This window comes from Cololabis saira, chromosome 21 (assembly GCF_033807715.1).
Source record: "Cololabis saira isolate AMF1-May2022 chromosome 21, fColSai1.1, whole genome shotgun sequence".
Lineage (NCBI taxonomy): Eukaryota > Metazoa > Chordata > Actinopteri > Beloniformes > Belonidae > Cololabis > Cololabis saira.
In genome coordinates this window covers 18,035,696-18,049,374 of record NC_084607.1, presented here as the reverse complement: position 1 = coordinate 18,049,374, position 13,679 = coordinate 18,035,696, and the positions used below count along the sequence as shown (strand labels likewise).

Sequence of the window (13,679 nt, the reverse complement as noted above, 5' to 3'; positions counted from 1 at the left end):
ATGTGTTCTTTTTAAATCTATTTAGCTAAGATCAGCTGGGCTTGAAAGCACTGCTGCCCCGCTGTCTCTCATTAATAATTGACATCCATTTCTCCCTGACAGTCTGCTCTCATCCTACCAGTGACTTTGGGAAGAGTTTGTGTTCTATAAATGCATGTGCATCATTTTTACTAACTAGTTTATAGTCTTTGTGAAGGAAGCTCCTCCCATCATCCCACCTGTGCTGAAATATCTTTCAAATTGTATACAAATCTCATCCTCTGACATCAATTAACCCACTGATCATCACTGACTATCACTGCTGGGAGGTCATTCAATTTAATTCAATTTTATTTATATAGCGTCTATTACAACAGAAGTTGTCTCTAGGTGCTTCCCAGAGATCCAGAACATGACCGAGCAATTATTACATAAACAAAAGTGGGTTGAAAAACCTTTAGCCCAAACAGTGGCAAGGAAAACCTCCCCTTTAGGAGGGAAGAAACCTGGACCAGGACCTGGATCATAAGGGGGGAACATCCTGCCGGAGACCAGCTGGGCAGAGCAGGAAAAGAGAGGACAGACAGAGAATGAAGAACAGAAAGGAGAGACGGACACAATGGCTATCTAGTGCACTACAGGGATGACTATATGAGCAGATGTAGACAGCAGACACTGAGTTGGTCAGAGGCGGGACTGAGGGTCAGGATGTCAGCAGGCATCCAGACATCCATACAGACAGGTGGAAGCAGCAGTGGGATGATCAGAGGTCATCTGTGTAAAGAAAAAAACTAACACGTTTGCATTCCCTGCATTGTTCCTCTTGCTTATTATTTTCATTTTATTTTGTCACCTTAGCCTTTAACACCATGTTTTATTGCTGAACACCTTTTCCTGTCTGAAACTAAAAGTACAGCTGAAAGGTGAAGAACACTGATCTCAACTGTGATATGGTGTCTGCTGCCTCGAGTGGCCCACGGAATGACTTGCATCACATTTTGGGCATCATTTGAGCTGCTTGGGCCTACAGGACTGGTATTTTTTTATACGAAACATTTAAAAGATTGTTAATATGTATTAGTTTGGGTAGCTAAATTGACAACCAACCCTAAAAACCTTGAGATAACCACATTACTGTCTGGTAACACGTCAGTCTAACAAGCTGTAAATGAGTGAGCCATTTAGATTAGTTGAGTTTTGTGACATCACAGACCAAGCTCAGATCCACCCACTTTTACACCTGGAAACATTTGCTGTACTTGTAAAGCAGGTAGGGCAAAGCCGTTACATTTGCTACTTTCACACAGCAATCTTATTAAGAAGTACAAGACTCCCTCCTAATGCTGCCTCCACTTCCAGAGGTGTATAATCCAGGTGCCATAAAGCAGAAACCCTGCCATGTTTCTGGATCAGCCCGTACGTTTAGAACTGGTGTTTCCACTAACGACCTACCATCTACCTGCATAGGAGCTGGTTCTGTGATTGGCCGGAATAACTGCTGGACAGGATCTTTACTTTATGGCACCGGGATTATCCCTCTCTGTCCACTTCCCAGCTGTGCCTTCACAGTTATCCCAGGAGGCTCCTGCAGGTTTCTAAGCATGACAGCAGGGTGTACCCAGTTTTAAGTGACCCAGATCAGAATGACAAAATTCTGGGCCAGTCTCTACTCTTCTGAGCATAAAAAAAAATCTGATTTTATTTTTTCTTCACCTGTATGTGACTGCTCTCAGTGGGCCATGTCTCACCGCCCCTTGGACAAACAGGAGTTTCCAGCCCTCGCAACGCGTTAACATGTTTCTACACTTCACACTGCTCATTACGGCTCTCTCACTACCTCACAAGACAGTAGGGCCTATAGCCGTGGAAAACAATGTAAACGCGGTTCCACTCTTGTACCATTCATGGTGGGGAATATGGATTAGCTGTGTGAATCGGGCTGCTCATTTCAAGGCAAGTTTATTTGTATAGCACAATTCAAAGTGCTTTACACAACATTAAAAGCGGCAAGACACAATTAAACAGTAAATAAATAAAGAGTTAAAATAATAAAAAGCACAACTTGTTAAAAAATAAGGGCAGTAGAGTACAGCAGGTAAGTATTTAATTTAGGAGTACGCTTCAGTAAACTAATGTTTTTAAGCCTGATTTAAAGGATCTACAGTTGGAGCAGACCTCAGGTCTACAGGAAGTTTGTTCCACCGGTGAGGAGCAGAATAACTGAACGCTGCCTCACCTTGCTTGGTTCTGGTTCTTGGGAACCACAACAAACCAGATCCAGATGAACCTCAGGGGTCTGGGAGCTTCATAGGAACTAACAGGTCCAGCATGTATTTTGGTCCAAGACCATTCAGGTCTTTGTAGACCAGCAGTAAGATTTTAAACTCTATCCTTTGACTCACTGGAAGCCAGTGTAGTGATTTCATGACCGGTGTAATGTGGTCCAGTTTCCTGGTGTTTGTAAGGACTCTGGCGGCAGCGTTCTGGATCAGCTGCATCTGCCTCATTGATTTCTTGTTAAGGCTTGTAAAGACGCCATTGCAATAACCAACTTACTGAAAATGGATGCATGAAAACATTTTTCCATGTCTTGTTTAGACAGAAACTCCTTAATTCTAGCAATGTTTTTCAGGTGGTAATAGGCAGATTTAGTGATACATTTCAAAAGAGGCACACCCTGCAGAACCCAAGGTAGAGTTATGATGGTGACTCCTTCTACTTCAACCAGCTGCTATGAACAGAGACAAAAAGATGATGTTGGAATGGGTGCTGTTGTTCTGTATGCCTATGGCGTTTTTTTATTTATTTATTTGTCAAAACAGTCCAGACATTTTGATAAAATGACTTGCGTCTCCTTACTTCAGGCGTTGATACAAAATGATTCTTAAAGTTTGTTTGTGGGTGATCTGTACGGAAGAGTATTAGGGCCAGGCAGGAGAAAAATAAAAATATTTTAAAGGAGGAAGATTTCTTTTTCATTATGCACTTAGAGAAAAAAGTCGAAAAGTCGAGATTGATGTTGAAGTAGAATTTCGAGAAAAAAGTCGAAATGTTGAGAAAAAAGTCAAAATTTCTAGAATAAAATCGAAATGTTGAGAAAAATGTCAAAATTTCGTGAATAAAGTCAAAATGTTGAGAAAAAAGTCGAAATGTCGAGAATAAAGTCGAAATGTCAAGATTAATGTTGAAGTAGAATTTCGAGAAAAAAGTCTAAATGTTGAGAAAAAAGTCAAAATTTCTAGAATAAAATCGAAATGTTGAGAGAAAAGTCAAAATTTCGTGAATAAAGTCCAAATGTTGAGAAAAAATTCGAAATGTCGTGAATAAAGTCGAAATGTTGAGAAAAAAGTCGAAATGTTGAGGAAAAAAGGCGAAATTACTACTTTATTCACGAATTTTCGACTTTATTCACGAAATTTCGACTTTTTTCTCGAAATTGTATTTCAACATTAATCTCGACATTTCAACTTTTTTCTCGACATTTCGTCTTTTTTCTCGAAGTGCACAATAAAAAAAAATCTTGTTTTTGTCTTGTATTGTTTTTCTCTTGCCTGGCCCTAATACTGTTCCGTAGATCTGCAACTCTAGCCTGCAGTGTATAAAGTTAGAGGTGGTGTATCGAGCCTGACATCACAGCTGGGACGGGAGGGGCCGCTCTGTGCTCGCACACTTTTCTGGATGCGTTTTAAGCGCGGATCCATCATCACCAATCCGTCTGAAAGGGCAGATGGGGGGAAACTAAACATGAACAAGCCGGAAAGTAACGCATTTGCGTGAACGTGCACGTCTGAGACGGCCGAGGGGAGGCACCGAGCAGGGAGGCAGGTACACGCATCTGCCTCGGCGAGAGAGAGACTTCCCCGGCCAGTGACGCCTGCTGCAGCATCAGGACCACCGGGAGGGATGGAGGGGCTGAATCCAGGTTGGTCTCCATAGCACCGTAAATGTTTGCCATTCGGCTTTGATTCAAAGTCTGAACACGATTACATGCTTTTTAAATATCGCTGTGCCAAACAGAAACGTCGGTGTGTGGTCTAGTGAGCTGGGTTCCTACTGCAACCAGGCTGATTTATGGTTCCGCGTTAAATCGACGCAGAGGCTACGCCGTAGGGTCGGCGTACCCTACGGCGTAGCCTCTGCGTTGGTGTAACGCGGAACCATAAATCAGCCATTAGTTTATAGCATCAACCTGGATTCTGAGTCTTTTTTTTTTTTTTTTTTTTTACTGTTGCTCGTCTCTGCAATGAGTTTCAATGCGGGCTTTTCTAAGTAAATCCACCAATAGGAAAACGGCATCATAGTGTGCCTGAACTGGCTCAAAAACAGGTGGCTTCTGTGGTATTCACAGCCAGTCCGATATAAAAAGATCTACATGCTGAATTATTGAGCATCACACTGCAGTGTGCATGACTCCATATATTTCCTCTTAAATGTAAAGGCAAACACAGAACTTGCTCCTCTGAATTATTTACATCTGGAGAATGCAATATCATCACGAGGCATGTTGGCTCAGCAGATCAGTGCAGCTTTCCTACCATCGTGTATGGGATGACCTCCCTGATGATGTCAGGCCATGATTCATGATGAGCTAGCTGATGGCTCAGCCAGGGCTATGATTGAGGCTTCATCTCAATTATTTAGCAGTTTAGAGTTTCTGTGAGCTTAATGCATCTTGAAATAGAATCTCCAGCAATGGCCTCATTGCAAGATTTCGGCTAATGCTCTGCTGAATGGAGGGAGGGACGGGTGTCAACAAATGTGTCACAAATAAGAGAAACTTTTGGGTCATTTCAGATGATAGATTTCTAGTTACATTCTTTTTGTGTGTAATCTTTCTGTGTAATCTGGACATGCCCTAAAGCGTGTTTCCTCTAGGTCTCAGAACAGCGGAAAAACTTGTTAATGAAGTTAACCTTCTTGTGTTACTTAATTTATATGTGTAAGGCCACTAAAGGAGCAGTTGATGATTCAGTAATTACCAGCATGAGTGTGAGCTACAAGAGAAAAGGCTCATTAAAGCTCTCAGGACATCCAAGTCATACTTAAAGGGTCCCTGACACCCCCTTCATCCAACTGACAGTTTATGGATCTGAATGAGTGAGTGGAAGTCACATCATCTCTTCTGATCCTGTGACTCCTAAACCCAGTGAAAGTTTGACACTGAGTGAGGATGGAAGCAGTCAAAGCTACTTCCTGTAGTTTATACTTCTGCAACAAATTTGTTCTGTGGAAAATCTGCATATGTTAGAACCCAGTATTTGTGCGTTTTCTGTCTAAAATATATGAGAGGATTGTCATGTTATACTTTTGCACTGTGGTGTCAGTGTTGTTGCTAGGTGTTGGTGCCCTAAACTTGCTATCTTGGGATAGGGTGCGGCTCTGTTTCAAGACTCAGTTCAAAGCCTTTGAGCTGCACGGCGTTAAAATGTCTTCATCTTTTTACGTGCATTTTGGCATCTACCTGCACCTGCCGCTGCTGCGTGGTTTCTCTTTGCATAATAAAATGTGCGCTTACAAAGGAAACCGTGTATTTGCTCATAGGCACAGTGCTATGCATTCGCAGGTACATGTGGTTTTGTGGTTATGGGTGTTTTTCTCTCTGTTTCAGCCCTCCTCCCTGGCAAACTGATTGATGTGAGAAATATACCTCTGCTGGGCTGTAATATTCACGTGTTGTCCTCCTACTGTCACTGTCTATCTTTTTGATGATAAAGCTTTAGTCAAACTCCGGCGCTCTTGACGTTCAAAGCTGGCTCTGACTGTCACAACAGCAGCAGCAGCAGCAAAATCCCAGCAGACTTACTCACACATGTCTTTTTCCCAGTTATAATGCATATAAAAGACCTAGTTCAAGGACATTTGAACCAAGCTTTTTGTTTAATCATGGCAGATACATTCCTAAAAATAAACCTATTGTTTTTCATGACTTAATAAATTATTCATGAAAAAATTGTACACCAAATTACAAATAGATACGGATAAGCACACAAAAGCAGCAGATTAGAACTTTTAACACAGCTGAAGTAAAATCCTGGTAATATATGCTGCTACAATCAGGAAAATGTTGTAAAGCACATTGAGTCTATATTTAGAAGTAAAAGCTTTATTCTTTGTGGGTTGTATTACTGGAAATGCTGGTTCTGCCTCCACTCAGCCAGTTGTTAGTCACCAGGGGTGATGCTGACATTCAGCTGCACACAGTGAGCTCACTTTCATTTATTTATTTATTTTTCATTTTCAGATGGGAAAGTTCCTTACAAAGTGACAAATGCAAGATTGATTTCCTTCAGCATCTCTAGTGGGTGGACTTCTGTGGCAGTTGGGGGTTTTCTGTGTGTCATATTTGCTCAAAGAGGCTTCACTCACACATTCAACCAGTGCAAAAATTAATAACTGAAATGAACCAACGTCTCCTTAACCCTAGAAGCTTCTGAGCTCCCTTGGCATGCATACTGAGAATAAAAGTGTCATTGCAAGCTACATCCACCTGGCGGCACATACATCTCAAAGAAGCTGTTTACTGCTCATAGTCCAGAACGAGTGGAGTTTGGACTGTGTGCAGGAAATCACACTCCAGTCAGGTGTTTATCTCATAATCCAGCTGCTATTCAGTCACTGAGGTGTGGCTGCATCACACTATGTAAGAAAAGGGAAATGTTATTGATTTACATGGTAAAACATTGGTGAAACACTACACGCTGTGAAATCATCTGCAGTCTTGAAAACTGTTAGAATGTAGCTTTATTCCTTAATGTAGATTTTTTTTAATTTTAAGACATGAATGGAACTTTTTTTAACATGGAAAGTGTATGTCAATGTCAAGCCATGATCCATGAAGCTTTACATGAACAGCAGCAACAAATATTATGTTAAGTTCACTTCATGGTATTACATTGACCACCACACAGTGACTAGAGTGGCTCTTAATAGTGAGCAAGGGGGGGATTCATGACACAATGCTTGACATATTTAGGCGACTGACACCTCTATAAAATCTTTACAGCCAATAGAATCAACAGGCGGCCCACAAACCCACGTCACTTCAGACGTTATCCAGTCACAATGCATGTTTGCCAACATGGCTAATAAATATGTCATCTTGTGTGAGGTTGATTTTTTAATTTGACATTAAGACTTTGGATGATATAAATCGAGTGTAGTTTTTCCACCAAGATGTGATCTGTGATGGGAAAACACAGAAGATAAGACTGAATTCAGAGTTGGGCTGTAGAAAGGGAGGTTTTTTTTGGCTCTTTTATTTTTATTTACTCCATTCTTAGGAAATCTGCTGGTGGCTGCATGTTTGGTGACTACATCTGAAAGCAAGTGGGTTATAAAAAAAATTACAAAAAACATTGAATAATTGTGTGACCTAAACAAATTCATTGTCCGGGTGGCTTACTTGTCAAAATCCTTTCTTCAGTGAACAGGAATAGACCCTTTTTGTGTTTTGTGTAAAGAATGATGACGTAGGCCGTATGTGCGTGCATTTTGGTAACGAAAGTATGGGGCAGATAAACAGTGCATTTGTGCATTTTGAAGGTGTGGCTTCAAATGGAGAGCTCTAGGAAGAGGTACTTTTTAAATGTGTTTTTTCAAAATCTCTGGCTGTTTTTTTTTCTAAGCAAATGGCCTTGGTCCTGCTTGTTGGGAAGAAGTTTACTGGGATGACTATGCGTGTTCTGTGCACCAAAACAGTTATTTTTTATTATCTTTGTAGTTTGAACTCCGGATCAAAAACAATGATTAAATTAGATTTGTTTGGAAAGTGTGAGTCCTGCCCCTGGAGCAACAGCATCAATATTTAACTCTGTGACACAAGTCCAGACAAGGTTACTGATAAAAGGCTGGAATTGGAATCAGTTGCATTTGGTTTAGCTATTTGGGCCTTTTGGCTTTCACTAGGGCACTTAAATCCATCCGCACATTCGTCTGTCTGCTTCTTGCATACAGGCTCCGAGTTACTGACGCTTTTGGATGAGGTAAAGAGGAATATGTACCCTATAAAAGCACAATTGCTGACTCATGTACGTTGTTCCTGTGGTGACAGGGCTGTTGTTTTAAATGCTGCAGCATTTAAAACAACTTGGGCTGACTTTGCATTTCAGGTGGGGGTCATCTGGCAATGGAATGGGCAATGATCGCTACATCAGAAAAGAGGCCATATCACCATTAGCAAAGATGGTAAAGTTGAACAACTCGTTACAGACTGACACTAACACGAAGAGGAATTGCCAATAATGAGACCTTTCTGTGTGACTGACAGGTGGGGCTAACTCAAAGAGGCAGGCGATGTGATCCCAGTTTAAGAGCAATGTAAACATTTCAGCTTTGTTCCACAAGGTGAAATAAAATGCTGGTGCCTACGAGCATATCTGTTGTAAAAATCAGCCCTCATTTGCTTCATTTTGACAGAGTTGGGCTGACCACCTGTGTCCTTTGCTGCTCCAAGAGCCTGAGGGGGGATTGTATTATGGCAAATAACCCTCAGAGAGAGTCGGAATAATCTAATGAAAACAAATGGCTCACAGTCTTTTCCTCAGGAACAAATCATTTCTTCACTCTTGTTGCCAGGCAACAATTGCAATCTTGATATCTTTTCTTACTTCTTTAGCTTTTACTGTTGTAGAAATCTTCTGAAGTCCAGAATCAGGAGTGACTCAAAACTAAAAGCAAAACAGGGTCAAAATGGGATTCAGAATGTGTAGGACCACAGTTAAAGATGCCCATGAGTCTGTAAAAGTCATATATCTGCATATTTTTTATACATCTGCTTCTTTTATATATGCAACTGAACTGTGAAGTCTAAGACTGGCTGCTGGAATTGAAACAGACGGGGGTGAGGTGACTGCACACACACAAAAAAAGGAGCGGTGAGAAAGCAGAAGTGATTTCAGCTTTCCAGCAAGTTGCACATTTGATCTGAGGGGGAAGAGAAAGCAGGGGTGTGCGAACGGAGAAGTCGTCCTGCTGGGGAATCAAGTGAATCGTGTGACTCTAGAGAGAGGGACCTCGCAGTAGGAGCCTCGCTGCGGCGCAGTGTGACTGTCAGTGGGCCACGGTGGGGCGCCCGGCTCTCTCAGACTTGTGTATTCCTCCATCTCAGTGGCCGGCGTGAGGGAGGAAAACACGTCCGCCGACGGGGACATACACCTTCACCCACAGACACACAGATTTCACACTGGAGCTATGGGGTCAGTGAGTGAGCTGTGCGTGTCCAGCCTGCAGATGTTCTTGTGTCCAGCTGTGGAGACGAGCCAGGAGGAACCTCCGGGTAAAGTAACGTTAGAACTGTCTGCTTTGAATTGCATAATGTGTTGCAGTAACATGTTAAAGGTGACCTATTATGGCATCTAATACCTATTTTAAACAGGCCTTGAATGTCTTAAAAACAAGCTTTTGATTGTTTTTGCTAAATAAATTAGAAATTCAGCCTCTGAGCCATGTCTTTATCTTCCCATTCTCTAACCTCATTATCTATGCGGGATTCTGAGTGGGCGGGGCTATGACAATGAGGCTCTGTGCTGATTGGCTGCCTGAATGACGCGATACACCGCTACGAAAAAATGGCGGAAGCTCCGGCTGGTGGAGTTAGTTGTGGGAGTGGTTTCACGCATCGGAGGCCAACCTATGTAAATCGCAGAATCTGAACGGCTCGTAGATCCACATCACACTGGACGGCTCATCTGGGCGGCTGTACAGACACTGCAGAATTTGGTTGATTTCCTCCTTCTCTGAGTTGGCAGGCTGAGGGGAGACCACTTTATATATGTTAAAGCAAGAAAAAAATGTGTTTTTCATTATTGATGCACCGAAATGAAAATTTGTGGCCGAAACCGAAACCGAAAATAATAATAAACACTTGGCCGAATACCGAACAATACCGAACATGGTTCTTCAGCAGTTTTTCATTTATTTTGCCAATTTTTTCACCATTGCATAAATCAAATACATTTGATTTAGGCATGCTTTTCAAAGAAAAAAATCTTTTACAAAATTACAAGGTAGAAAATATTTATTGAACATAAAAAAAATGAAAATTTTTAAATTTCCCAGCATTATGTTGTTTTGGTTCCACCTCCTGGTGAATGTTAGGTAAAATTCTTATGGGGTTAGTTTTTGGTTGGCCAACGATTTATGTAGTGCGCAATGTTACGGGACGGAGCGGCCAGTCTATTTCCTTATTTTACAACGCCGTTATTAATTGTTCGGTTTTTTTCCCCACTTATTCCACCGAACACCGAAAGTGTTTTTTTGCCATTTTCGGCCGAACAATTTCGGTTACCGAACAATCGGTGCATCACTATTTTTCATAATAGGTCCCCTTTAAGTTCTTCTTCCCTATAACCCTCACTAACTTAAGTCAATAATTTTGAGTGACTCCTCTCTGTTAGATTACCTGTTGGAGAGTGTGTGTTTGTGTGTCCACTGGCGTTAACGCATGGCTTCACCAGAGACAGACACCAACAGTTGGACAGGAATAGAAGGAGCTTAAGCGGGAGCTTATTTGACACCTTGTAAACCTCTGCCCTGTGAGTGACTGCTGTAGTGACAACATCTGAAAAGAGACTGATTTGTGTATATATCATTTAGGATTGGTCATCAGCTGCAGGGTGGCGCGCAGGTTTCCGTCGGGAGTGTTTGGCGTCTGTGTTGGCACGACTACAGCAGCCTTGTTGGGTTGTGGTGAATCAGCTGACTGAGTGTGTACCAAGGGGAAGCTTTGCTGTCTCTGTGATTTTGAAACACTGGAATCAGCACTAGAGTTGCGTGTGAAAAAGAGTTGATTCATTTGTTTATTTCCTTTCGCTTAGGTTATTCAAGAGAGAAGTCGTCACGCATGTTCCGCTTTCAAAAATGCAATGGCAGCAGCTTTGCTGGGATTTATTTTGTCTGACCAACAAAACTGAAAACATTCGTCTTTACCAGAGGTGGGTAGAGTAGCCAAAAATTGCACTCAAGTAAAAGTACTGTTACTTCAGAATAATATGACTCAAGTAGAAGTAAAAAGTAGTCATCCAAATAATTACTTGAGTAAAAGTAAAAAAGTACTTGGTGGAAAAAACTACTCAAGTACTGAGTAACTGTTGAGTAACGTCTGATTTATTTTTTTAACACAAACATTCAAACAGACAAAAGTACAAAATAATCATCTTCAGGCAAATTAAATCAATAAAATAATAACATAAATTAAAATTAATAAAACATAAAAAATAGCTTAAATTAAAATAATCATAAAGTAAATTCAAGTACTTTAATAAATAATAAAATAATAACAGAATAAAAAATAAATTAAGCACAAGTAGCACAAAATTTCAAGCCTTATACTTTTCTTTTTTAACCAGAACTACAACAAGCCCATGAACTCATAGAAACTCTGTGTGTGTTTGAGTCTGTGTAAGTCTGTGTAAATGTGACAAAACATGAAAAAACTAACATTTTTCCCAAAGAATCACCCAGTGATGTCATGAGATTGACGCGGATAAAAGGGATAAAAGAAAAGTAACAGCTCAACGTAGCCTAATGTAGCGGAGTAAGAGTAACAGTTTGTTCTTCACAAATCTACTCAAGTAAAAGTAAAAAGTATAGTGATTCAAAACTACTCCTAAAAGTACAAAATTTCCCAAAACTTACTCAAGTAAATGTAACGGAGTAAATGTAACTCGTTACTACCCACCTCTGGTCTTTACTGCCGCTTTCTATAAATTAATCTCTAGTTTGTCTCTGATGTTTTTCCCTCTAAACTTTTTTCATATGGGCTGATCTTGGAGCCTTACACTGCCAACTACCTGCTCCGTGTCACGTATCGAAGACAGACATTACATCTTTGGCCCTTGTGGGGTGATGATGCTGTACTGTAACTGTGTCTGTGTTTTTAATCGTGAATCACACCGGTGATTCAAGCGTGACTCATGTAATGTTTGTCCAGGGGGCTTAAATTATACCTTTAATGCTATTAAATCAGTCAAAATATATCCAAATGATGGATGTGGCTGTGAAAGGAGCCACCAGTGAACTTAAGTAGATAACCTCATGTAATGATGTCTTGCTTCCCCAAAATAGTGTATATTCATGTCTCCATCCATCTTTTCTTTCACTTCCCCTTGACAGCTAAATCTCGAAACCTGTGGAAAGATTTCTGTAAATGTTACTGTCAGTCACCATTTCCTGTCATTATGTGCTCAAAATGCTCAACAGTGTCAGTGATAGCGGATTAGATCACTCACAAAGACAGGATAGTAATTAAGATGACTATTGTCAGCACAGTTACTATTCATGCTGGGAAACAGGTGCGGCTGGGATTTGCCGGGACAGGCCGTCGTCCTGTGTGAACCCCAGCTGCTGTGGATCTGCGTGGAAGCAAAAGCCAGGCCATCAGCAGCATTTGTGTGTTTGAGTATTTGCTTTATCAGCTCATTTCAAACGAGGGTACAGTGCCCTGATTGCCAGCTTTTCTTTTTTCTTTTTGGTTTGTGACCATCTCTCTGGGGGTTTTTTTTTTAAGCTGAAACAAAGCCTTGTGTTATTTTAATTCAGTGATTAAATATTCACTGAAGGGTAGTTGCAACAAATTTTATAATAAGTGGCTTCCCTTTCTTACATTTTTCCAATCTCTCCAGTCCCTGCCTCCTGATTGACGGATCCCCCCCTCCCTCTCTTCTCTCATTCCTCTCTTTCTTCCTCCTTTTTATTTATCTTTTTATTTACTTTTCTTTTGTTTTGGGTTTTTTTTTTTGTTTTCTTTTTTTTCTCCCCCTTTTTATTCATCTATTTTTTAATTCATACTGTTTAGCTTTAATACTTAAATATTACTTATATATAAGAATATAATAATTTTCATGTATTTGTCACTATTATTTTGTGTGGATTTTTGTTCTGTTCTTAATCAAAAAAAAAAAAAAAAAAAGGAGGTAGACTGTATATCTTTTTTTGTTTATTCCTGTTCAACTGTGCCTTACCCCCTAATAAAAATATTTTAATTCAACTTTAATAAATAACTTCAATTTGCTTTAGCAAAAGTCCTCAGTATTTCACAGCCTACTCTTACATTCCTTGACCCAGCTTCTGTCAGAACTATATGGTACTTCTGACAGAAGCTGGGTCATATATAGTATAGTACCGTAGTACTATATTTGCTGTTAGTTACTGGGAGTTTTTGTTTTCTTTTTCTTCTTCTTTTTCAATTAACTGCAGTGTTATTAGCCTCCCACACAGAGCTTTTTCTACCCTCACAGCCATCAGAAAAGCAACAACAGAGTTCATGTAATCTCTTACTTCAGGTCTGCCCTCCCTCTCAGCCGTACAATTACAGGATAGTTGATCCAAAGGTCTCATTACCTCCAACTGCACCTACGAATAAAGAGCAGTGCTTCCAGAATCAATGTGGGCTGTGAGTCATGTGTAAGACAGCACGGCTGCAGGCACAGCTGATGCCAAAGAATGACTGGCATGTGTACGGTAATCTGCTCATCTTAATGATAGCAGGAGTTTCGCCTTGTGTTTACTTCTTGTTCAGGAATCTTTCTCAAGAAGCTTTTTTTTATTGAGAAATATTTTGTTTGTATGTTACAAGCAGAGTTGCACATAAACAAGCGTCATTATGTTTTACAATTTATATCTATCAGCTCTTCTGTACTTTTTTTTAATTTGGTCAATTTTCTTCCTCTTTGATGACACAAGACATGGACTGACAGTGTGTA

At 40.5% G+C, this 13,679-nt stretch overlaps 1 protein-coding gene across 2 annotated transcripts in view; it reads left to right on the top strand.

The window, feature by feature from the left end:
- Positions 1-3,740: 3,740 nt before the first annotated feature.
- Positions 3,741-13,679, top strand: part of cyth1a (cytohesin 1a) — a 50,759-nt gene continuing 40,820 nt past the window's right edge. The window contains exon 1 of one of the 2 annotated variants that reach the window (XM_061712510.1): positions 3,741-3,901. In XM_061712510.1, the coding sequence (XP_061568494.1) occupies positions 3,883-3,901 (19 nt within the window). In that variant the 5' untranslated portion in view covers positions 3,741-3,882. Of the gene's footprint in view, positions 3,902-8,972; positions 9,254-13,679 lie in introns of those variants that run through there. The other variant, XM_061712508.1, reaches the window with a different exon arrangement.